This window comes from Equus caballus, chromosome 10 (genome assembly GCF_041296265.1).
Source record: "Equus caballus isolate H_3958 breed thoroughbred chromosome 10, TB-T2T, whole genome shotgun sequence".
Taxonomy (NCBI): Eukaryota; Metazoa; Chordata; class Mammalia; order Perissodactyla; family Equidae; genus Equus; species Equus caballus.
The window spans coordinates 73,375,516-73,399,775 of NC_091693.1; the positions used below are offsets into that span (position 1 = coordinate 73,375,516).

The 24,260-nt window shown below is 35.5% G+C and overlaps 1 protein-coding gene across 2 annotated transcripts in view; it reads right to left on the reverse strand.

Annotated features, from left to right (window-relative positions):
* Positions 1-397: 397 nt before the first annotated feature.
* The window catches only part of GOPC (golgi associated PDZ and coiled-coil motif containing), a 46,912-nt gene continuing 23,049 nt past the window's right edge, over positions 398-24,260 (reverse strand). The window contains exons 2-9 of one of the 2 annotated variants that reach the window (XM_023650975.2): positions 20,318-20,482; positions 18,721-18,744; positions 15,646-15,821; positions 14,462-14,627; positions 11,969-12,064; positions 10,187-10,351; positions 7,862-8,042; positions 398-4,809 (exon numbers count right to left, since the gene is read on the reverse strand). In XM_023650975.2, the coding sequence (XP_023506743.2) occupies positions 4,682-4,809; positions 7,862-8,042; positions 10,187-10,351; positions 11,969-12,064; positions 14,462-14,627; positions 15,646-15,821; positions 18,721-18,744; positions 20,318-20,482 (1,101 nt within the window). In that variant the 3' untranslated portion in view covers positions 398-4,681. The remainder of the gene's footprint in view (positions 4,810-7,861; positions 8,043-10,186; positions 10,352-11,968; positions 12,065-14,461; positions 14,628-15,645; positions 15,822-18,720; positions 18,745-20,317; positions 20,483-24,260) is intronic. The other variant, XM_023650976.2, reaches the window with a different exon arrangement.

A 24,260-nucleotide genomic window follows, 5' to 3' on the forward strand; every position in this document is an offset into this window, starting at 1 on the left:
TGATCAACATAAACCCTCTTGTTTCTACACACATTTCAGGCACAGTAAATCACCCTTACAGCTAGGAAATCGGGGGAACACTCCCCAAATCCAAACTGCTGGACACTGGTCAAAGGCGAACCTTTTAAGCAGGTCTTTCTGAGGGAAACAGTTTCAAGCCTGCTGTGTTACCTCTTTTCTGCACACCATCTGTGAAATATTTAGTAACTGAGCCATGAGCTTGTGCTAAGGACCATATGTACCCCACTTACTGACCAGGATGTCATCCTCTTCACCCATTGAGTGTGGGATGAGCCAGTTCCTAATCTCCTATTAACCTGTTTCGTCAGATGTCACTCCAGGTCCACTTGTGTTAGTCTGGGTTCTCTAAGAAGCAGGCGCCAAGACCAAGAAGAGATCAGTGGTATGACATTTATTAGGGCAACGCTGGTGAGGGAAAATTGGGAGGGGGCTGGGGTTGGTGGGAGGCTGGGAGGCAACCAGATCCTGACACAGGTATGACCTCAGGTGAATGAAAGGTGGAAGGTCCAGTGAAAGCATCTTAGACTATAACGTAATCCTAAAGGAGTCTGGCAAGACCGTCAGGGAGGCCCCAAGCCCAAGTCAGGAGTCATAACATCCTCGTCACGAGCAGTCGTTGGCTGGCAGCAGCGTGAGAAGCGGAGCCTCTGTGTTGACACAGGGACGGATTTCAGAGTGCAGCCACCGGGCCTTCCTTCAGTCAGTTATGCTCCCTCCTGCTGGAGATCTGAGACACTCACAACAGTGGTTATAGCTCTCGAAATACGCCTGAAGACCTGCTATCCAACAAATATTTAGCACCAACAGCACATGGTAATTTGCAATACCTTTCAGTTAAAAATAGTTATAAAACCACCGAAAACAGAACACTGATTAACAATGAAAATCAAATAATCGTTTACATTTCATAAATTGAACAATATCCTATGCAAGTGACTTCTGGAAAAAGACTTTTCCAAATTGCTTCATGGAGTGGGGACTTTAAACTGACACCAAGACAGCACATTGTATTAGGGCTAAACCAAGGTCAGTCCATGACAAAAAATAAGTATTTCTAAATGTTCACGGCAGGTAATTTTCTGAAATATGATTTATATTAATTAATACTTAGAGTAAAATACCATTTGTAAGTTTATCTTCCTGATTGACTTCAAATACCTTAAGGTATTCCTAAACATTTTACACCTAGTTCTTAGGCTGACTATAAATGACAATATGTAAAACTTCTGATGCAAAGAGACTGAACAATGTTTACAGATGCTTCTAAAACTTATTTTACAAATAATTTGGGAACTTCTAAATTATATATGCTTAGATGACAAAACTGAAGAACATCCTCTTACATAGTATCTAAGGTTTCATCTTCTAATTTTTATCAACATTATCCTCATAGATAACATTGGCCATCAATATTTGTAACAAAAAACTAACCTAAGGTGACCAGGGTTTCTGCCATCTGCTAAGTTTCAACACAGAATTGGTCCCACAGTTGCTCTGGCAGCTCCTGCCAACCCACATGTTTTTAGCTAACTCATATTAAACAGATCCCAAGATCAAACAGTTAATTCCTACCAAAAAAAAGATGTTCCACTATAGTAACTAGGTTCAGCCTTTGCATGGACTTTTTGACATGTTGGTACAAATAACAGAAGCTATGGAAATAAATAATAAACCAAAATATTTAATGTGAAAGAAACGTGAAATGTTTATTTTTTTAATGAGATCAATACCATTTTAATGTAGAAGATGCCAACTTTATTTACAAGCTAATAAAAAAATATTAAACTCAACTCAATTCAACTAGATATAATACATTTGTCATAAATCCTATAGATCTGAGGCTGACCCTAAGTGGAAGACTGGATAGGTGGAATAGTGGATTACATAATGGAGATGTCAAATAATGTGCAACTTACACGTGAATCAATATATTTCATTTCTAAACACGAACACAAAATAAGTCCACTGTTGGGGGAATAAAACCAACACCAAGGACAAGCTGTGCTAATTTTTGGCAATTGTTCAGTTATAATTACTGAGACTCAAAAAATTTTCATCTTCTTTAAATCTATTTTAACAAGTCTCCTAACTCAAATGTTGTTTTTCCATCTCATTCACAAGAGATATTGTAGAAGAGAACTGTAGAGGTTAAAATGTAAATACACACATACACACAACCCTCACACTCTACTGAAAGTTTTCCTCAGCTATTCTGTTTATGTATGCATTTGTGTATTTTTCTTTTTACTTTTTAACTGTAATGGCTTTGCAACAGTTCTCTCCTGATCTGTTTGGTTTTGTCCTAGAAACCTGAGTGTTATGAGTTTCTTTCCTATAAGTGTGAAAATATAAAAACTGCTTCTCATTCAGTCCTTTGGAAAAAGTCTATAATTCTTAGTTTATCCCCCAAAAGCCATATATTCTAAAAGGAACTTTGAACTGGGTCCTTTCTGAACACCGACCAGGCAGCTCACAGGACCCTCTGACCAACACTGCTCTTGCACAGGCCTGCGAACCAAGGCGAAGCAGGAAGGAAAGGCAACAGACCTGTACAATTTTAAACTACCTGGAAAACTATTCATTCTGCTAATCAGCCCTCGCAAGGAGTTTATATCACATCTTATACATTCCTTTGTATTACACAGCATCCTCACAGAAATGCCAATTCAAGGCTCTAAAAAACTCTTTATAGACTCATTAGATAGTTCTTGAAAATCAAAAGGTTTTTAGCTAGTATTTCCTAAGGATTCAGTCATAGTAAATAAAGGATATTCTCTGAAAAAATGCCAAGGTCATCCCATCCCATCTGTGTTTTAAAAAAATAATAATAATACGGTCCAAGTCACAACAAAAAAGTTTCAGATATGCTACCATGGACATTTTTTTGAGTAAATGAATACACCGGCTAAAATCCAGTTTGCAGATCTCATGTCATGCATGGGGTATGTGTCTGGAGTAGGGGGAATGCAGAAAGAAAAAAATACTTTTTTCTTTTAAGAGGCCTAGCCTGTCAGGAGCAAACAGTAACATGTAGCTTGCTCAGTCAGTTGTACAATTATACACTAGCTTTTGCTTAGAGGCAACGTTACACTAAGGCATTTTAATATCATAACAACATACACTATGAATTGCATCTCTATCACAAATTAACATGGTGATATACAGATGAACAAAACCCCACCCCAAACAAGCCATAAATGAGCAAAAGTTAAAACAAAAATTCATAAATAGCAAAACCACCAAATAAAGTATATACATTTTATAGATTTACCTATGAACAAATATATAGTGCACCTAGGAAAGACAAGAAGATGTGTTTTATGTCACATAACATCTGAGTATTAGAAATGAAGATACTGATAATACTCTAAAAGCCTTGTAGGTTTTCCCCACTTAATATCCCCTAATATGTGTAACCTTTAATAAAACAGTGATATTGGCAAAACTATCACCTCTTTAAATGCAATGTTTTACTCCCCAGCTGGGTTCAGGGGCCTGCAGATAAGAGGGCAGGCACTCTATGCTGCATCCTGGGATAAGAGATGGAGCACGTCTGTAGTTTGCATATGAAAAGCGCTTTAGTCACACATCACACTGACGTGAAACGCCCAACCAAAGCAATTACTGTATCAAAATGTCTTCCCCTGTCTTGATGACCAGTGCCTCAGCTTTTGAGATGATTGGCAAATCAGTTACTCTGAGAAAAAACTGCTGTTTGAATGTAACGTATTTTGTTGACATAGTAATAAATTTAAGCTTTTACTGCCAGAAAAATGTATCTTTAAGTGCCAGGACTATCACAACAAGACAAACTTTGTGAACAACTCAAAATGTGTAAAACTGTCTTTCGTGGATCCCAGAAAAAAAAAAAGCTTTGAGACTAAACAGTAATCACGTGATGCTCCAATAACCATGCACACAGATCAACATAATTGTGAACAGATATTTTACCCTCATTTGCATTTCTTTAAAAACCAGGAAAGTACGACGTACAACAACTTTTTGAAAACTATTTCTAGTGCAGCATTGATTGATAAAGGATTCCTTAAAGAAAACTGCTCCGTACTGCACTGAATAAAGCTGAAAGGCAAACTCATTACAAGAAATGATTAAGAACTGATTTAGATATCAGGATGCACAATAAATTAAAAAAAAACCTAAAACCATTCTTTCAGTTTAAAAAAAAATTAAGTCAAGCCTACTTTTCTGCAATTCATTGAGTCAAGTTCTGTCCTTTGAAACACTGCACTTAACATTCTGCAATATATAATATGAATTCATTTATTCTCTTGTATTTAAAGGCTATTTCTTATATTCCAGTTAGCACTGTCCTTCTACTAAGTGGAAAGGAACCAAACAAAACAGTAGTGCTTCACCTGGTACTTAAGAGCCTAGTAATATCCCTTTGGGAAACTCATGCTTTGGCGCTTTACAATTTTCAGGAAATCAAAATTGCTTTACATGCAATAGCTAATTACCGTAGACCGCAGAAAACAGGGAGTTTTATGCATCTAGAATTGCTCACGTGAAGCCCTGAGGTACCCGCCTTTCATTTAGGCAACAAACAGCCTCCCTTGATCTTGTGTAGTCTGTCACCATCTTCCCTAATGCCCCAAACTCAGAACAGTCTCATTAGCCGCCTTGCGGGGGGACAGTCAATTTAAGATTTTCTCTGACACGGACTGTGCGGATCCTCTAACTTAGAAGCACTGTCTTCTAGTGAGGTTTCACTGGAAGTTCCTAGGTCGCCGTTTTCATGTCCCTCAGTTACCGCCTTCTTATTAAATCCTGAAAGAAAGAGAACAAAGCAGACATTCTCTAAGTCTGAAAAAAAAGTCACAATTTTATTGAGCAAACACAAAGGCAGGCCCACTATAATTAATGATAGTAATATAAGGCAAATAACGGGCCCTAGATTAATCAAGTACTTCCTTCTTATAGCAGATAACAAACATTGGATGGATTTGTTAATATTATCTATTGGACCTATCTAAAAATTGTATAAAATTTCCCAGCATATTTTCCATGAAACTTAGAATCGATACACACAATCATAAAATTCAGTCAATACTTACAAAAACTGCTACTGAACTATAAATTGATTTTCTTTTACATTTTGCTTTCAGATTATTTAACTTCATTTCACTGAGGCACATACTAGTTTATCGCTAAAATTCTAGTTTGTTGGCAAGACAATGTCCAGATAAAATTTAAAACTAATTTTGGTTAATCTACAGAATAGATAATAGGCTTACAAGTAAATGAGAGTTGACCATGTCATCTGTTTAGTGAGCTATGAAGTATGGACATGGGCTAAACAATAACCAAAGGATTTATTTTTTGTGATCTGAGTCAGTTAATAATAATATCCTAAGAGTATATACATTTTTGGTTATTTGAGTCACATTTTAAGTGGTCTGCAATTTACATAGGTGACAGAGAAGTCTTTTAGCCTCAGCTGCAAAAAAGGAGGGCACAAGCTTTCTAGTCCTGACAGAAAATAGCACAAAGGGTGAAAGACAATGAGATCATAGGGAGAACAGCCCAACAGTGTAAGGTTTTGACATCCTGCCACAATGGTTTTGTTCAAGATACATGGGGAGAGCAATCATTGCTTTAATAATAATGTCTTTGTGTAGATAATTCATAACATACAGGCTTACCAAAAGGGTAAAAGTTCATCCATTCACTATAAAACTCTATCCCAGAAGTTCTCGAACTTCTTGGTCTCAGAATGCCCTTACACTCTTAGTAAGTACTGAGGACTCCAAAAAGCTTCTGTTCGTGTGGGTTATTAATGTTATGTGGGTTACTGATATTTGCCATATTAGTAATTAAAACAGAAATCTAAAAAAATTTATTCGTTAAAAATGACAATAAACCCAATAAATGTTAACATAAATAACATATTTGCTTAGTGAAAATAACTCTATTTTCCAAAAAATTTAGTCTGAAGAGTAGTATTATTTTACAATTTTGCAAAGATCCTTAATGTCTGGCTTTACAGAAGATAGCTGGATTCTCACAATTGCTTCTGCTGAAGCTGCTACAAGTGTATGAAGAAAGTTCACCTTCACACAGATATGTAGTTGGAAGAGGAAAGAGTAGTTTAACAGCCTTTTCAAATAACTGTCAATATTCTTCTTTGGTATTATACCAAAATTTGACAATATAGAATTTGAAACCCCTATCAATTAACTTTTCACACTCTGTTACATTAAAATCCATTTGTTTATCCTGCACTCTGAATGGCTCTTTTACCCATAAAGGATTTTATAACATCATGCACTGCTCATTTGAAAACCATAAGATCACTCAGTTATGTAGCAATTCCAAAAACTGACACATTTCCTTTTACCATATCAAATATCGCATTCATTAATATCACCAGCAATCTTATTAGAAAAGTTCTTTAAGTGTTGGGAAGCTGTCAAGCTCATGGTGGTTGATGCATGTTACAAAATTCTAATTTTCACTTGAAAGCTCACATTTCATCACTGGCAATAGTCATTCATTGCTTAATAACAAAGATTCATTCTGAGAAATGCGTCATTAGGTGATCTTGTCATTGTGTAAACATCACAGTGTTCTTACACAAACCTAGATGGTACAGCCCACTACACACCTAGGCTATATGGTATTAACGTTCTGGGACACCATTGTATACGTGGTCCATCGTTGACTGAAATGTTATGCAGTGCATAACCGTATTGCCACTTGTTTTCCTTGAAGTGATGGACTCGCTTTGTTCATTTTAAAGAAAATGGCTGCCAAACAGCATGAATAACCATAACTTGTCATTCTTTCAAGTAAAAATTGCCTTCCATGAAAGACATGGCTAGTTCAGCTAGCAACTTAATCACTGAAGTATTTTTCCTCAAGACGAGCATCGTAGGTCAGCATGCAGAGTAAGTGCTTTATGCATACTTCCCATCTCATCACACAGAATATAAAAAACATGCACTCAAGGATCAAGATTTAATAAAAGGAACAGTTTTTACTAATGCAACAAGGATATTCTTAAGTGAAACTGGCATTTTCTTCTTCTTTTACTCTGAGTGGACGGCAAGGAAGAAAACAAAGAGTACCGGTACAGTGGCGTCACTAGTACAGAAGTGTCGTAAGTGCAGTGGTGTCACTGCCTTGATTCGTACTAAGGCACCAGTAGTTTTACCCCCATTGCTTTTGCACTGTCAGTACAAATATCAACACAGCAAAAAAAGAGAAACGTTTTAGTAGTATTATGAAAAGTTTTGACTTCATGAAGCTCCGGAAAGGTTTCAGGGACCCAGAAGTCCACGGATCACAATTTAAGAACCTTTGCTCTATGTAAAAGAAAGTGCAACAATTTTTCTTTAAAATATGCATAAATGATAGCAAACGAACCAAACCAAAACTCCTCAAGATCATATATACTGATTCTAAAAACAATCACAGACAACAGTCTAATCACTTACTCATATTTAGTTAATAAATCATTGTATTATGACAGAAGAATTTTCATTAAGACAGTAAGATGACATTAGGATATATCTACTCTAAAAGGTATTGTTGGTCTTTTTTCAGAGTCTACAAAACTTGAATTTTACTTATTTTTCAAGGATCACTTGTAGTTCAAGTAACGTACTTGTCTTAAAGCTCAAGATGAATCTAGGAAAATTTACATGTAAATAAAATTCTGGCATAGTTACCAGCGTACAATAAAAGTATAAGCAAGGGAAAGCCATGCATTCTGTTAGTGAATCATTAAACCAGTGTTACTGAGAACATCTCAGGCTTTTATATTTTAAAAGTTTATTAATAGTAAATAATTAATAATAACTTTTAGAGTGATTTTTACCTTGTAGCGCTTTGATTTCCCCGCTTGTGTCTTTGCAGCTAGCACCAGGATTACTACCTCCCTCTAACTCATCAAGGTACAGCCGGTAACGATGTCCACTCTCATCTTCATACTCCACATTTTCATCATCAGAATCCACTTCAGGAGCCACATAAACTACTTCAAATTCAATCTCTCCTCTCTAAAATGGGGAAAGAAAATGAGGAAGTCAAGTTATTAACATTGTAATTAAAAAGCCAAATTCTTTGGGCTGGGGAGAAGTAGTCAGACCTCAGATGTAGCTCCTTTCAAGACAACAAATAATGAAATTCTAGAATCTCAAGAGATAGAGGAGAACTTAGAAGTTTCAGAAGTGTCCAGATCAACCCCACGAATCCTCTCTACAAGTAATTTCTTTTTAATATTACAATAGTTCTTTCTACTGATCACAATATTTTTGTTAATAGACCTAAAATAAAAAAGGATGTTAACTATTCAATTTACAGAATTTTTGGAACCAATGTTCTGTTTAAAAGTCATTTTGCCATTTTGTACTTTACACAGCAATTCAGCAAATCATCTAAATAGTCAGATATTAAAGTTGCACTTAATGGCATCGCATAAACTCTTCCTTGACTAACTCAAGAAACCTGTACAATGATGTCTGGTGTCCTACTGAATGGGTTTTGTTCCTTAACTTTCACTGAGTACCAGACATAGTGTTAATCAAGGTATTATGTTCAGTAATATTCTACAGAAATTCCTTTATTTATTGTGCAAAATTATATCCTTCAATCCTCAGAATAACCCTATTGTAGTCTCTTTTACATGAATGACAAACCTGAGTGAGACCTGGAGAGAGCAGGTAACTTCCAATACGATGAACAAGTAAAAACAGAAAAATAGAAATCTGACTCCGAAGTCCTTGCTCTTTGCTCTTTCTACCACACTGGACTACACGTGGAATATGTGTACTGTTAGTCTTTAACAACTTCATGTTCAAGTGAAAAGTTACAGATTATTTTACGTTAAAAAAAATTCCAAGCTGTAATTGTCATTTTATAAGAGACTATAATCACTACACACAAGTCTGGTATTTACAACTCTGAAAATTATGGCCTGCTTTTGCTCAGAAGAAAGCATGCCACTTTTCACTGCTCCTCACTAAGTTAGTCTCTTTGGTGCTCCTCTTTCCCAGCAGTTTAAAGTTATGCTTCAGAATTTTAATATGTGCTTATTAGCATTTCCTTAAAACTTCATGACTGCCCACCACTGCTGCTGTTCGCCCACTCTTACGCCACTGGATGACAGCAAAGTTGGGTTAAGAAAACACTAACTTAAAGAGGCTAGGGTTGCATTCTTAGATCTCCCTTAACAGATAATGCTTTAAAAATATCATTTTGGTGAGACAGATAACGCAGAAGTCTTCAGTAAAGTTCTAGGTGACAGAATTCGGTCTGTGGGTAGCTGTCATGGAGTCACAGATTTTAGGCTTAATAAGAGGGAAGCGCTTTCCAAAATCAGGAATATACAACAATGGAATGGACTGCTTTATCATCAACAAACCCTCCCTTAAATGCAATCATTTAATTAGCGATACTGTAGAGATTTATGCATCATGTAGAGTTGAACCAAATGAGCTAGAAATTCACTTCCAACTCAGAAATTCAACTCAACACTGGCATACTACACTGATGATCCAACAAACATCTCAGTGTACTACCACCGTCTTTCGAATTCCCTTAACCCTATTCTTGAAAGAAAAAACAAAACAAAACAGCTTAAGGACACTGGATAACAAATATGACCCTTGGATAGGAATCCAAACTCTCTAATTTATTTGCTCTGAGACTTTGAGCAAATCATTTAATCTCTAAGAACTTTTGTTTACTCATTTAGAGTAAGTGGGTTGGGCTAAATGATTTCTAAGGAACTTTCAGTTCTAACATTTAGGACTATAAAATCAATACACTTCTAGCATTGTTTTTTCTATAATATATTTGTACAGTGCTTTAGTCACTAATGATGTTTGGCTTTCTAAGTGCCAGGTCTTGTTCTGAGCACTTTATACGTATTAACATACTTAATCCTTACTGCTCTCAGATGAGGACTTACGTAACCTGCTCAAAGTTACACAGCTGTGGAAAAGAACAAATAAAGTCTCCTTTTTCAGTAAATCTGGCTGAATGTCTTTGATAAAAGCCCCAAATCAAAGGAAACTAGTATCTTTATATAAACACTTCAGTATTTGAGAAACCTCCTAGGAAAGTATAAAATATTCAACAGATTCAAAAAGAACCAATTGACAGATCCACTTTTAATTACGTAAAGGTAAAGGGAACTCACCTGCTGGGAAAGAATGGTTACAGCTTCTTTATGCTTTGTATCCCTTAGGTTCACTCCATTAACAGCCAGAATAGCATCACCAACATGCAGCCCACCACATCTATCGGCAGGTTGCCCAGGGTGGATCTCAGAAATCAGAATTGGAACGCCATGTTCCTTCCCACCCTAACCAAAAAACAAATAAACAAAAGCAGTAAATTAGTTTACTCTTTGTATAGTCACAGACTATTCTAACAATAAAATATTTTCTTAGAAATATATTTCTTTTTTTTTTTTAAAGATTGCCACCTGAGCTAACAACTGTTGCCATCTTTTTTTTTTTTTTCTGCTTTTTCTTCCCAAATCCCTCCAGTACATAGTTGTATATTTTAATTGTGGGTCCTCCTAGTTGTGGCATGTGGGACCCCGCCTCAGCATGGCCTGATGAGTGGTGCCATGTCCGTGCCCAGGATCTGAACCAGTGAAACCCTGGGCCGCCAAAGTGGAGTATGCAAACTTAACCACTTGGCCACAGGGCAGGCCCCAGAAATATATTTCAATAAGCACCAATACTGTGTATGCTGAGTGAAATCTTATTTGCTACTTAGGTATTAGTAAATTAACTATTAGGAGTACCAATGAGTTACCTCTGACTAAAATGACTAACAACATACATATGCTTTTCTAAAACACATTCCAGAGCCAAAAAAAAAAAACCCCTGAAAAACTAAAAAACTACAATTGGCTAAACTCTTTTAAACATAAATAAAAATATTTTATGTATTAGTAGTCCACAGCACTAACAGATTTTTATCAAATCTAAATCACTATGAAAGATAAAAACACCATTATTTTATGTACCACAAAAATAACTATAAGATTGTAAGATGAATCTCAATTTAAGAGATGTTAAAATGTGAAAAAATAGACAACATAGAAATGATGAAATGCAGTATTTGGTACCTTTCATTTTCTAGCTTGTGCCATGGTTATTCATGCATGTGTGCGAGTACATATATATATATATATATGTATACATATATACATAATTTATCCTACTAAATTTATGCTCTTTGAGGGCAGTGCATTCAAAAAGGTAGGTGTTCAATAAGTACCCATCGGATAAACTTTTTATTATAAGAAACATTCCTACATTAAGCAATACCAGAAAGCAAATGACCTTAGGTAATGCCTAAGTATTACCCAATGAAAATTAGAGTAAAGCCATCGTATCCATTCATCTGGAACACAGCTCTCAACAACAGCAAAATGACTCCAAATACATGTACTTTATAACAGATTGCTCTCAGGAATGCTGCCCAAGACAACTGTTTGTGAAGGTATCAAATTTAAAAAGGAAGAATACTTGGACCCAAGGGCCAGTGAAATCTGACAGCAAAGAAATGAGACAAGAGGAAGATAACACATGCTATAGAGAAAAGAACAATACAATCTGGGGCCATTTAACATGGAAGAAAATAGTCACATCCATTCTCAAAGGCTCCTGCAGGGATCACAGGATATGGGACAGAACTATGACCTGAGTCATAATGAAAATGTAAACTATGCTTACTAACGCAATACCTCTACTACAGTAATACTATTACTAGAGTAATATATCACAGTTATTAGGAAGATTTACATACAAAAAAAAGTTTACACGAAAGCATTGGTGCCCATGGGAATAAATTTAGTTATTTAGAAAATATATCCAGAATACTTTGCTTGCCAATGATGTCCAAGAAAGAAGCAGGATTATACTAGGTAACTGTAGCAAAGGAGACTGGGAGCACTACTTCTTACTGTAATTGAAATGCCGAGGCCTTCGTGATCTTCCTTAAGGAGGAGAACTTTTCTAATTGGACCAACACCTTGGCTTTTCTTTAAAGAGTCTTGATCCTTATTTGGGGGGAAAAAAGAAGGAAAATTAGTACTATTTAAATAATATACCAAATAGAATAAACCCATGCTATGTAATTTGCTTCTAGAAATCTTTATTAATTTCCTGGAATTGATACACAGTATAAAGACAGTAACAGATAGAAAAGCAAAAATAGTTGTTCTGTTAATACAGTGAAATGTATAGATGATTTTCTTACCCTTTTGTTCATTTCTTTAATACTAATACCTCTCTTTTTAAATTGTAGGACATTACAAAAGAAACTATCGCCAGGAATTGATGAACAACTATCTCCAAGAAATAAAAGGGGGTAACTGTTCATCTTCACTAGAAAGTATCTTAAAGATCTACATCCATTTTAACTGATTCGTAGGATTGAAACATAAATTGCCAACTGGATCATTAATTACTTCTTCATTCCCTTGAGGTATGATGTCTACCTCTTAAATAAAGGACCTTGTGCCGTCAATAATTCTTTCTCTGGTAGCTTTACTCTTTCCCTGTTCAGCATATAAATAAATTCTAAGCCTCTTCCAGCTTTAAAATACTGACCATGTACAAACACAAAACAAAACAAAAACCCTTCAATCATCCCCCATCTTCTTTAGCTACTATCCCCCCTCCATCTTTCCTTAACCTCCACACAAAGTTAATCCTAACTACATCTACTTCCCTGGCTCCCACATTCATTTCTCCAGTCACCATAATTAGGGTTTTGCCCCAACTTGCTCCACTGAAATTGTCTTCTCCACAGTCACTGGTAACCAGTATGGCAATATCCAATGAATACTTTATTTAGTCACTACCCTACTTGAACCTTGCAGAAAGTTGATACTGTTCACTAATCCCTCCTTGAAACTCTTTTTTCCTTGGTTTCTATTACACTACTTTCCAGGATGGCCTGTATCTAACAGCTCCATCTCAGGCTTCTTCCTTTGGTAATCCACTTCTTTCCCTTACTCCATAAAAGTTTCTTTCCATCCTTGGCCTCCTGTTCTTTTCACTTTCTATATACTTTCCCTGGGTGACTTAATCAATTCCATGGTTTCAGTTACAAGAGATGGATGATTTCCCTAATATTTCTTCAACTCAGACTTCTCTCTTGAATTTGAGAGTCATATAGCCAACTGGATATATCTTGGCTGTCCCACTGGGACTTCAAACACTTACATGTCTAAAACTATCTCAACATCTTTTCTCCAAAACCTACCTTTTCTTCTATTTGCTTTATCAATCTATTTGCTTTATCATTTCACCCAGTTGCCCAAACCAAAAACCTAGACTCTTAATTCTCACTCACCTATTTAAGCAAAAGCAGTTAGACACCAAGTCCTATTGATTCTAATCCTCTCAAACCTGTCCTTCCTCTCAAATGCACTTCCCCTGCTCTCATCACTTTCTCCTTGGATTTCTCTAGTATCTGTCTAATGTACCTCGACTCCAATTAGGCCTTCTTCCAAAATATCTTCTTCACTATACCAAAGTAATGGTCAAAATAATGTTAAATCTTATTAAGTCCACCATTTTATTTTAAAATCCCATGATTATCAGGTTAAGGCTCATACTCCTTTATTTAGCATAAAATAACTTTTGCCAGCTGGCCACTGCCTAGAAGTTAACGGGGACCACCAATGTTTCAAAGAAGACAATGGAATAAAGATTTATTGCAATTCCCACTTCTCTCCTACCAACTCCATCTATATATCAATTCTTCTTACAATAATCTTTGCCGAGGCAACAAATAATTTTACTATTTAAGGCCATCCTTTATCTGGTACTACGATATGTAAACCACTGGGTAGGAGTTAGACACGCTTTTATTATATTAAAGTCTGTATTATCAAGCAGCTGTTGTAATGAAATTTTATAAAGCTTTATCCAGATAGAAAGGAAAGCTCCTGTACAATGATGGCTACCAGAAGCAGACAACTGGACACAGATCTCAAATTCCATCTTAATTCAAGACCAAACAGGTGTAAATGCTAGTTCAGAAACTATATTTGAATCTAGTTACCAAAAATTCCCTTAAAGAACTACCCAAAATATTGGCCAATTTATCAGTATGACCACACTTTCTGCTAAACTTTAAATAAATTTAAACATGCCTAATCATGATCCAGGAAAATTCTGAATTTTGAGCCAAAGTACTAGCAATATGCATTTGCTAGCAACAGTTCACCTGTCTTCAGAAATATCACTTTCAGGGCATTAGTAATTCTGTAAAGAGCTATGGGTTGTGGAAACTTTAAATATGTGTCTGTTTTAAATAAGTTTAATCCCACTTTCACTTTTTAAATAAAGGTTTTAAATAGCACTAGAATAAAAAAAATAGGGAAGACTTCTGACTAAAGAAAGAAGGAAGAGGCTGAGTGAGAACAGTAATAAAGCCAACGTACGTGGCCTGGGGGTGCTTGCATCGGTCGTTTCAGGTCATTCCGTCCTCTGCAGGCTCTGATGACCGTTTTGTGACGATGTAAATGTATTTCAGCTTCCAGCTGGTTCCAAAGCTTATCGTGAGCAGGTCCCTTCATATCTCGTCCTAGTAATTGTATTTGTTGGACCCTTCATATCGGGAAAAGAGTTAATTCAGTTAGTTTTTCATTAGGCATACTATAGAGGTAATTCAGAAGAATCACTAAACAAAAGTAGCTTTTGCATAAATCTAAGGCGATAATAAAACTAATACTCAGGAACTTTCTGATGTCTCTCAGCTTTGTAAACATGAAAACTCTGAAAATGACAGACGTCTTCAAGGGATAACTAGTTTAAAAAAAAAGAGGAAATGAGACCTTCTTTAATCATATAGTTAATTCAAATACATCTAAAGAATAATTTATGAGACTAATGTCAATTAACGTCTTTCCTGTTTGGCATGCAATCAAGGTAGGTTATCAAACTCAGGTATTATTGGATACTAGTCTTTAGATGAGGCTAACTGTACAAAAACATTTCTTCTAATGATAGTTTCTTTTTATAAAATGATTATTTTAAATGTGGTAAAAGTTATTAGAAAATGTGCACTTCAACAGGATATATATCATTTTTATTTGCTCCACATCAGTTCTTAATGTGACATTAAAACAATGAGCAGAAAATTATTGAATACTAATAATAAATTACCAAAGTTCATGAATAATTCACTATAAAAAATTAATGCAAACAGAACTCTACTTTGATAAAATGACTGTCATTCCAACATGTTTTTGAGGGGCAAGAAACATTGGGTTTCAGTGATCAGAGAAAGAATTCCTTATGGAAGTCGAGCTGTCCACGTGAACATCATCTGTTCCGGTGTCAAGGCCAGGAACGGCTGAAAATGCAGCTCTAGAGTTGTCACCATTTCACAGCAAGTTACCATCAAAGTGCGTGTGTGTGCACACCAGAAATACTTATTTAGTGTGACTAAATAAATCTGCAATATATAACCCTACCAATATTAACTTCGTTAACAACAGTAAGCTATAGCCAACTGTAAAATAATTCTTACGGTAAAGACTAATTTATCACGACAGATAAGAGCCAACTTCATTAAAGATCCAATGCGTCAGCTAAGAGGACAAGTGGTACTATGTTTACAGACCTTCCTGCCAGTTCCTTATCCAAGTACTTGGCAGCCAGTCTTGCCCCATAGACTTCAGCCTGGAGAACAGCTATATGTCTACGAAGGGCTTCGTTCTCCTTTCTCAACAACTTCACTTCAGCTTCAAGTTGAGCTTCTTTCATTTTTTCTTTTTTGTTTGCTTCAAGTTCTCTCTCCTATTGTAATTTTTTAAAAGAAAGATAATGTAACAATAATACTTTTAAGACTCCTTAGCAATAGACCAGGTTCCTTAAAATACACAAAAGCGCACAGTCTATGATACCAACAATGAAAGCATATGATAAAAATTACCATTTCATTTCTGTAAAATGGAACACAAAGATCTGGACCCCGTTCTTTTTTAACTAGCACCTAAAGGTGTTCAAACCACTTCTAGATAAGGCAATTGCATGTTTTGGGGTATCTTGATACTGAAGATACTAAGAGAAGTGGTCTTTGTTAAGCTCATGCTAACACATACTAACAGGAGTGGCTTCAATGAATAATTGCATCTGCTCTCTATTTTCTAAAAATGACTCAAGAAAGTAAAAGAAAATAAAAATAATCACTCTGGTGGTTGCGCCCAAACATTTAATTAGCTTTAATGCAACAATTATATAGAGCAAGACAAAACCATTCAGCTATATAGAGTTACATTCTATAGTTAACAGATTTTAGAGGACTACAATAGAGGACTACAAGAAACTTACAAAGCTTAAATTAGAAAAGATATTCTAATTTAAAAAAAACCTTTATGGTCATGGAAAAATGCTGGTAACATCTGCATTAAAACTTTCACACATTATGCACTTCTATAGATAAGCGTATCTACGGTGTCAATTAGCACTGAACACTGGGATCTGGCTCATCTATTCGTCCATAAGTTAAAATGAATGAAGAACTGTTTTCTGAGGAAAATATCAACCTCACCTGCCTACTATGAGGAAGGATGCACATCCATTTCAGCTCTCATAAAAGGATGCCATCCTATACACCGCTTGGTAGATAGTCCATATATGTGAATTAACAGGTGTTAGCCAGAGAATATAACCTCAAGATCTTTGCCATTAAATTTTTATCATAAGGGTTATAAATGTAAATGCCTTCAGGATCCAAGGACAGGACAGATAGGCGGATACAGGACAAAGTAGAGTGGAAAATGGAAGGTACAAAATCCTGCCTAAGGTCAATCAAATTTGAATTTACACACACACACACAAATTGTATGGCCCAACAAAACCCTTCTGAGAGTTGCATAAGGGCCCCAGAAGATATTTTAAGGGTCATTTTTGGATCAAGAAAACCATCCAAACACTGCAAACTTGTATGTATCCTAAGTAAAACTGCTTTTACTGTTCTGTAAGTCAGAGAGTGCTCTTACTGACTCATTAAATTATGGAATATATAAACCCTGTGAAAATATGGTTATATTTGTTGACAAGATGTGGAAGGCAATGTTCACTATACTGCCGTGTCCCCTTTATGAGATTTCAAGATCTACCTTAGCAACAGGAAAAATTGTTTCCCTTGAGCAAATGGCAAATGATATTGTTACTATTGCATGGGTACTGATCGTTGTAATTATTTCTCTTTTAATTCTGGATATTAAGAAGCTGGGAAACAAACTTAAGCAAACTTTTGGCAATTCATGGAATATACTTTGGTACTAATTAACTGTTTTGGTAATTTAACTATACTTGGTACTAAATTAACTGCTTTGACAACCATACATCAATATATGACATTTAAACGTCAATATATAACATCTTCAAATACAAGGCAGTGAGTATCACAATCTTAAAAACAAAACAATAATATACAAGCTAAAATGAATGACAACTACCAAATGTCGGATATATTTATCACTTCTTTGATCAAAAATGTGATATGTATGTAAAAGAAGGAAGATTAATTAGCAGGCTTTTTCAACTTCTGTAAAAAAATTATAACCATTAGAACATAATTTCTAGATACTGTTTTAAAGGAGTTTGAAGAACTAATAATCTAGAATCCTCCTTTTACAACAACTTTGGAATTATTAAAATTTCAATTTATTTCAGAACCTATTTCCTGAAAGGGCAGGTATCAGTTCCAAAAGAAACCACAGTTTGGATAAGATGAACAAAATTCTTTTTTATGACATTTATTGTGGTTAATGCTATCTGTTTCAGAAAAAGAGTCCCTAGAAGACCAAGAATTCTTTGGTTTATGGGCCAAATAAACTTTATGTTGAGGATTACCTATTTACAATTACTTTAATGAGCTATTTAGATAATACTTATGAAATACGAGAGACACATTAAGCCATCACTTTGCTTTAATGATTCAAACCCCTAACGAATCTGAAAAATTCTCAGGCCTGAAATTAACAGATGCAAGCAAGAACAGGACTAAGAAAACTGAAGTTAATCACTTCTAGATTTAAAGAAAAAACTTTTTTTTAACCTGTTTATTATTAGGTAAAAGCCAAGAAGTTCATTTCGTATTCAGATATCCAAATAGTATATTTTCAAAAGGAGGAAAGCCATATGACAAAATGGAACCTGGTTAGGTTGTGGTAGTGGTAAAATTAAGAATTTATATACTGTTATTTTCTAAAATAATTTCTGATAATGGGTTTCAAAATTCAGTTGTTTCAAAGCCCACACAATTATTCTCAAGACTGCTGAAAAGTTAAAACACATGCAGTGGATGAATAAGAAACCAACATGCACATTCTTTCTCTGGGGAAAGGAAGAACAAACTAGGCCTGTTTAATATATGTTCACAACACTAGAGTGGGAAAACCAATTGCTCTTCCGAAGTAGAGGTTTGAGCAAGTTACAAGGCTCAGAAGTCAAAAACTGATTATCCACAAATAATGGCTACAAATCACAAACAAAAGAAAAATCTTTTAACTACGTGTAGTGAGAAAAGAGCAATGGGCCACCCTCTTAACTTCTCAGGTATTGACACAATAAAAAGTTGTCATCAACATCATTTTCAAATACAAAGTGACAACATGTAATATGCAAATAAAACACTAAGAAGACATCAGCATGACATATTAAAGCAAAACAGAAACGGCATACTTACCAGCTCCTCCACAGAGGGGACAGACTTAAGATATAAGAAAAAAGTTTTATAATTAGAAAAATATCAAACAAAAGAATTTATCTAGTGGTATAATCATTACAAGGAAAATTCTCATATGTTGAATTACCATTTGGGTAAAGTTTGTTAGAACAAATATATTTACAAATCCATAAGCAAGTAGACAATATTCGATTAAAATATTTTGTTTTATCAGAATTAATTAACCTACCTGATTCAATGTCTCTCCACTGTAGCAGCCTGTTTCAAATCTACTATTAAAACTTCAGATAAATTCTTCTCTAGTGAAAATGTACATTGTTTCTAAATGTTAACATCAAATACTCCAAAGAAGCAGTTAGGAATCTTGACTCATTTCAATTAAAAAAAACACTACTAACTTAGATTCATAGGATTTCAGAATTTAAAAGGACTTTAGGAGAATGTAAATATTCATTTAAATCAATTTTAACATACCAGTATTAGAAACTAACTAAACCAATCAAATGGAATTAACTGAAAACCAGTCAAACTTAAAAATGTATTACTCTCATCATCAACATCGTTCCACCTCCTGCCTCTCCCAAGCTGTATCTGTCTTACTTATTGCCATGTCCCCAGGAGCTAACAGGTGTCTGGCACGTGGTACACACTCAATACACATGAGGTAGAACCGAAATGAGTTACAAAAACATTTCTTTTTATACAACCTATATGGATTAAGAGGGCACTGGTTAATTACAGAAAATTTATACAATGAAACATTATGCCAACATTAGAAAGTGCTCAGTGGCAGGGAAAATACTTATAGTATGTTAACAGCAAAAGAAAAAACAAGCCAGTGGTTGGCACCCAACTCCATTTTCCCCTTCTTCCTGATTAACAGAACTCCAATTTTACTGGAGGTGGCCATGCGACTGACATGCAGCTAGGGACAGCCAATGAGATGGCTAAATTGGTTGCCAAAATTTGTTACGGAAGATGTCATGAAAAGTTCTTTAAAGAAGGCTAATGCAGCTGGGAAGCATCCTTTTGCACTTCCCTTAGATGTTCCTTCTTCCTGCCTAGAATATAGACATGAAGAAATCCCGAGAAGAGAAACCATGGGCTAAAATGGCAGAGCACAACAAAAGGAACCTGGATCCCTGACACCTGTGGAGCTGCCATATCACCTCTGGACTGCCTGTCTCAGGGCTTCTTTAAGAGAAGAAAGAAAATGAAAGAAAATAACTTGTACTATTCAAAAATAATCCCACTGTTAGTTGGAATTTCTGTTATATGCAGCTGAAGTTAATCCTAATGATACAGTAGGGAAAAAACTATTTATGTTATAATAAACATCTTTTAAATATATCTATACATGTATTTTTAAATAGGAAAAATCTTATGCTAAGTATCAGTTGTTTATTGATATTATCAATATTCACCTGTAGGGGATAAGACTGCTAATGGTCACATTGATCTGTACATTTCCTGTTATTTTTCTAAATTTCCCACCATGTGCACATAGTACCTTTTATAATTAAAAAGCTTCATTAAAAATTGTCCTCTTCATCATCTAAAATACATCTAAGTATATGTCACCCTCTAAATTACTTACCAATTTTGCCTTAATGGTACCAGAGTCAACACTTTGACCTGTCTTAGCATGAAGCTGAAGCTGAACGGAGTGCAACTGTAAAAGCTGATTGTGAACTTCTTTCTCCAGTACGACCTTCTCTGCTTGCGTCTCTGTCAGTTCAGATTTCAGATCCACCAACTGCGCCTTATGAAACAACAATAAAAAACAGTAAGTATGCTTAATTTTCTTTGATTCTAACAATTATTATTCAAGAATGACATAGGGACAACACCTTTAAAATGAATAGATGAATACGAGAAGACCACTATTTGACGGAGCTATAGGATATCCACCCAAAATGACAAGTCAATAGTATGAGTAAGATATTTGAGTGGCAAGAGAACTCTATGATAAAACATCTTCTAATAACACAGAATGCTTCTTCCATTTTACTTTGCTCACTTCGAGACTTTTCTGCTTCACCTTTATCTACAAAGTTCATGAAAATACACAGGTATGGGATAGTTTATCATCTTGTAGAGACAATATGTGCTATAGTGGTCCACTAACAGTAATAGTATATTAGAGGAGAGGCCAATAAGCGGTGCTCTGTCTTCACCCCAGAGAATACCAGCCCAAATCAGCCCAACCACTCTCTAGCAAAGTTATTTTAGGTGCTAAGGTATAAGCTACTGAGGCTATACTGGGCCTAAAGACCAGAGGTAAATCTGACATACAGTTAACTGTTACAGTGTAACAGAACCAGTCACCCATTCAATTTGAAGGGACAGGATGTGCCCCTTGTGTGTGTTTCATTTTCCCAAGTAGCTGGCAGATTAAAGATCAAGACCAAGCCTTAGCGTTCTATTTAATTCAACATAATTTTACTAAGCATCTGGGGCCCAGAACTATGCTGGCACAATGAGAAAGAAACTGTGGAAAATATCTTTTAAATTATAGATAATTATATATGCCCTTGAGAACTTTCATATCAACTGAGGTGATAAATATGCATGTGAACCAGCTAAAGAAAAATGTGGCAAGTTACAGATATATATAGAATTGGCACGGTCCCAAGGAATTCAAATTAAAGTAAGGTGTAAAGAGGGTTAGTGAGGAAAAGAGTTTAAAAGGGCTTTAAAGTTAAATGACAGAAGGACAAAACAGAAGTAGTAAAGCAGTCTAGAGATGGGAAGATGACTAGCAGAAGCAGAGAGAGACTAGAAGCATCTTAGGTAAATTCTTGAGTACAGGGACTACAGGATTGGATTATCTCTCTATATTCCAACTGCACCAATCACTGCCTAGCACATAAAAGATGCTCAACAAATATCTTTAATTTGAGATGAATTCAAATACTAACCCTGTGATTCCAGATAAATCACTGTCTCCATTCAAGTTTCCCTAATTTTAAAAAAGGCATAATATCCATGGCTTTGACTATTGTAAGATTATTAATCCTGCATATGAAACATTTACTAGAACATGAAGATGGTATTATCAAGGAGACTAGACTACCTAGAGGAATGATACATTGATAGGCTGGACAAGACTGGGTAGGAAAGAGAACGGATACAATGAACGGCTTTGGATGATGAACCAAAACTGAGATTTAATCTGATAGGAAATCAACACATGCTCTCAATGGCACTTTAGTTTTTGTTTTCAATAACAGCTTTATTGAGATACAATTCACATACCATAAAATTCATTCTTTTAAAAGTGTACAATTCAGTAGGGTTTTTAGTGTATTCATAGAGTTGTGCAAGCATCATCACTATATAAGTTTGGAACATTTTCTCTCAATAACATTTTAACAACACAACATTTACAGGTAAGGAGGTGAAGACAGGAACACCAGCAACACCCTATTGTAGCTTTATAAATGACATGTTATCCATGGTAACTTTGTAAACGGAAATAAAGCGCTTAACAATGCTGAAAGGAAAGTGTCAGCAACACTTACAGACTGGATGTTCAGTGGACGATTAGGTCAACAATAACTCAAATATTTCAAGTTTAGAGAACAGTAAAGCCATGGATGGAAATAGTAAGATTAGGATAGTAGCTAATTTAGAGTTGAGAAAAAGAGACAACAAGTTTAAGTTTTAGACATGTTGATTTTTGTGTCAACTATGATATAACCAATAGAAACTATCCCATAGAATGTTGAAATAAATAAACAAGTGATAAATTGGGACTAGGAGCACAGAGATGTGAACTAATATGCTAAGACCAAGTTTAAGGGAAAGCAGATGGCCAAAGATTGTGGCTTGGGTAATAACCAGTCAGGGACATCATGAGAGGTATAAAAAATGAAGTTGCATGTTATAAACCAAATCAAAATGTTTCATAATATTAACAACTGTCCTGCATCTTACTTTTTTTTACTTCCTGGAGATCACTCCATATCAGAAGAACTTCATTCCTTTTTTACAACTTTTTTATTCATGTGTAACTTACATTAGAGAAATACATATATAATGAATTACAGAAAATAAACATATCTATTTAACTACCACCCAGATAAAGAAATAGGGTAGTACTGGCTCCTTAGGACTCTCCTTGTGACCTCCTCCCAGTCACTACCTCCACTTCCATCCACAAAGGAAACCTTCAGAGTCATACCCTCAATTCTAACACCATAGACAGTTTTGCCTGTTTTTGAATGTTATATAAACAGAGTCATAGAGTATGCATTCATTTACCTCTGGCTTTTACCTCAAGAGTATGTTTATGAAATTCATTCATGTTTTGTACAGCTGCAGTTCATGCATTTTCACTGCTATACAGTATTCACTAAATTAACATACAATTTATCAGTCTCATTCTAGTTTTCATGGACATTTGTGCTGTTTCCAGTTTTTGACAATTAAACTGATGTTGCTATGAACCTGTCTTTTGGTACATACTGAATACAGGTCTGTTAAGTATATATTAGGAGGGAAACTTCTGGGTTGGAGTATGAATATGTTAAACCTCAGTAGAAAAGGCTAATTTTCCAAGTGATGGTAGCAACTGACATGCCCACCATGTATGAGAACTCTGATAGCTTCACATCCTTGTCTTCACTTGGCATTGTCAGCTTTTTAATTTTAGCCATTCTGGCAGGAATGTACAGCTCTTCCTCAACTTACTATGGGGTTACAACCCGATAAACCCATCCTAAGTTGCAAATACTGAAAATGGAAATGCATTTAATACACCTAACCTACTGAACATCATAGCTTAGCCTAGCCTACCTTGAACATGGCCAGAACACTGACATTAGCCTACAGTTGGGAAAAATCATCTAACACAAACTCTATTTTATAATAAAGTATTAAATATCTCCTATAATTTATCAAATACTGTACCAAAAATGAAAAAGAATGGTTGGATGGGTATAGAATGGTTCTAAGTGAACTGGTCATTTACCCTCGCTGCTGCTGCCCAGCATCAGCATCACTGGAGAGTATCCTACGGCACATCACTAGCCAGAAAAGGATAAAAATTCCAAGTGTGGTTTCTCCTGAATGCGTATCACTGTCATACCATTGTAAAGTTGAAAAATCATAAGTCAAACTATCGTAAGTTGGGTTCTGTCTGTAGTAGCATTTTGTTGTAGTTTTAATTAAACTTGCTTGATCACTAATAAGGTTGACATCCTTTTCATATGTTTATTGACCATTGGATATTCTCTTTTGTTGTGAAGTGTCTATTCAAGTCTCTTGGCTATTTTTATACAGGGTTGTCTATTTTCTTTTTTTAAGATTTTATTTTTTCCTTTTTTCTCCCCAAAACCCCCCGGTACATAGTTGTATATTCTTTGTTGTGGGTCCTTCTAGTTGTGGTATGTGGGACGCTGCCTCAGCGTGGTTTGATGAGCAGTGCCACGTCCGCGCCCAGGATTCGAACCAACAAAACACTGGGGCACCTGCAGCGGAGTGCGTGAACTTAACCATTCAGCCACGGGGCCAGCCCCAGGATTGTCTATTTTTTT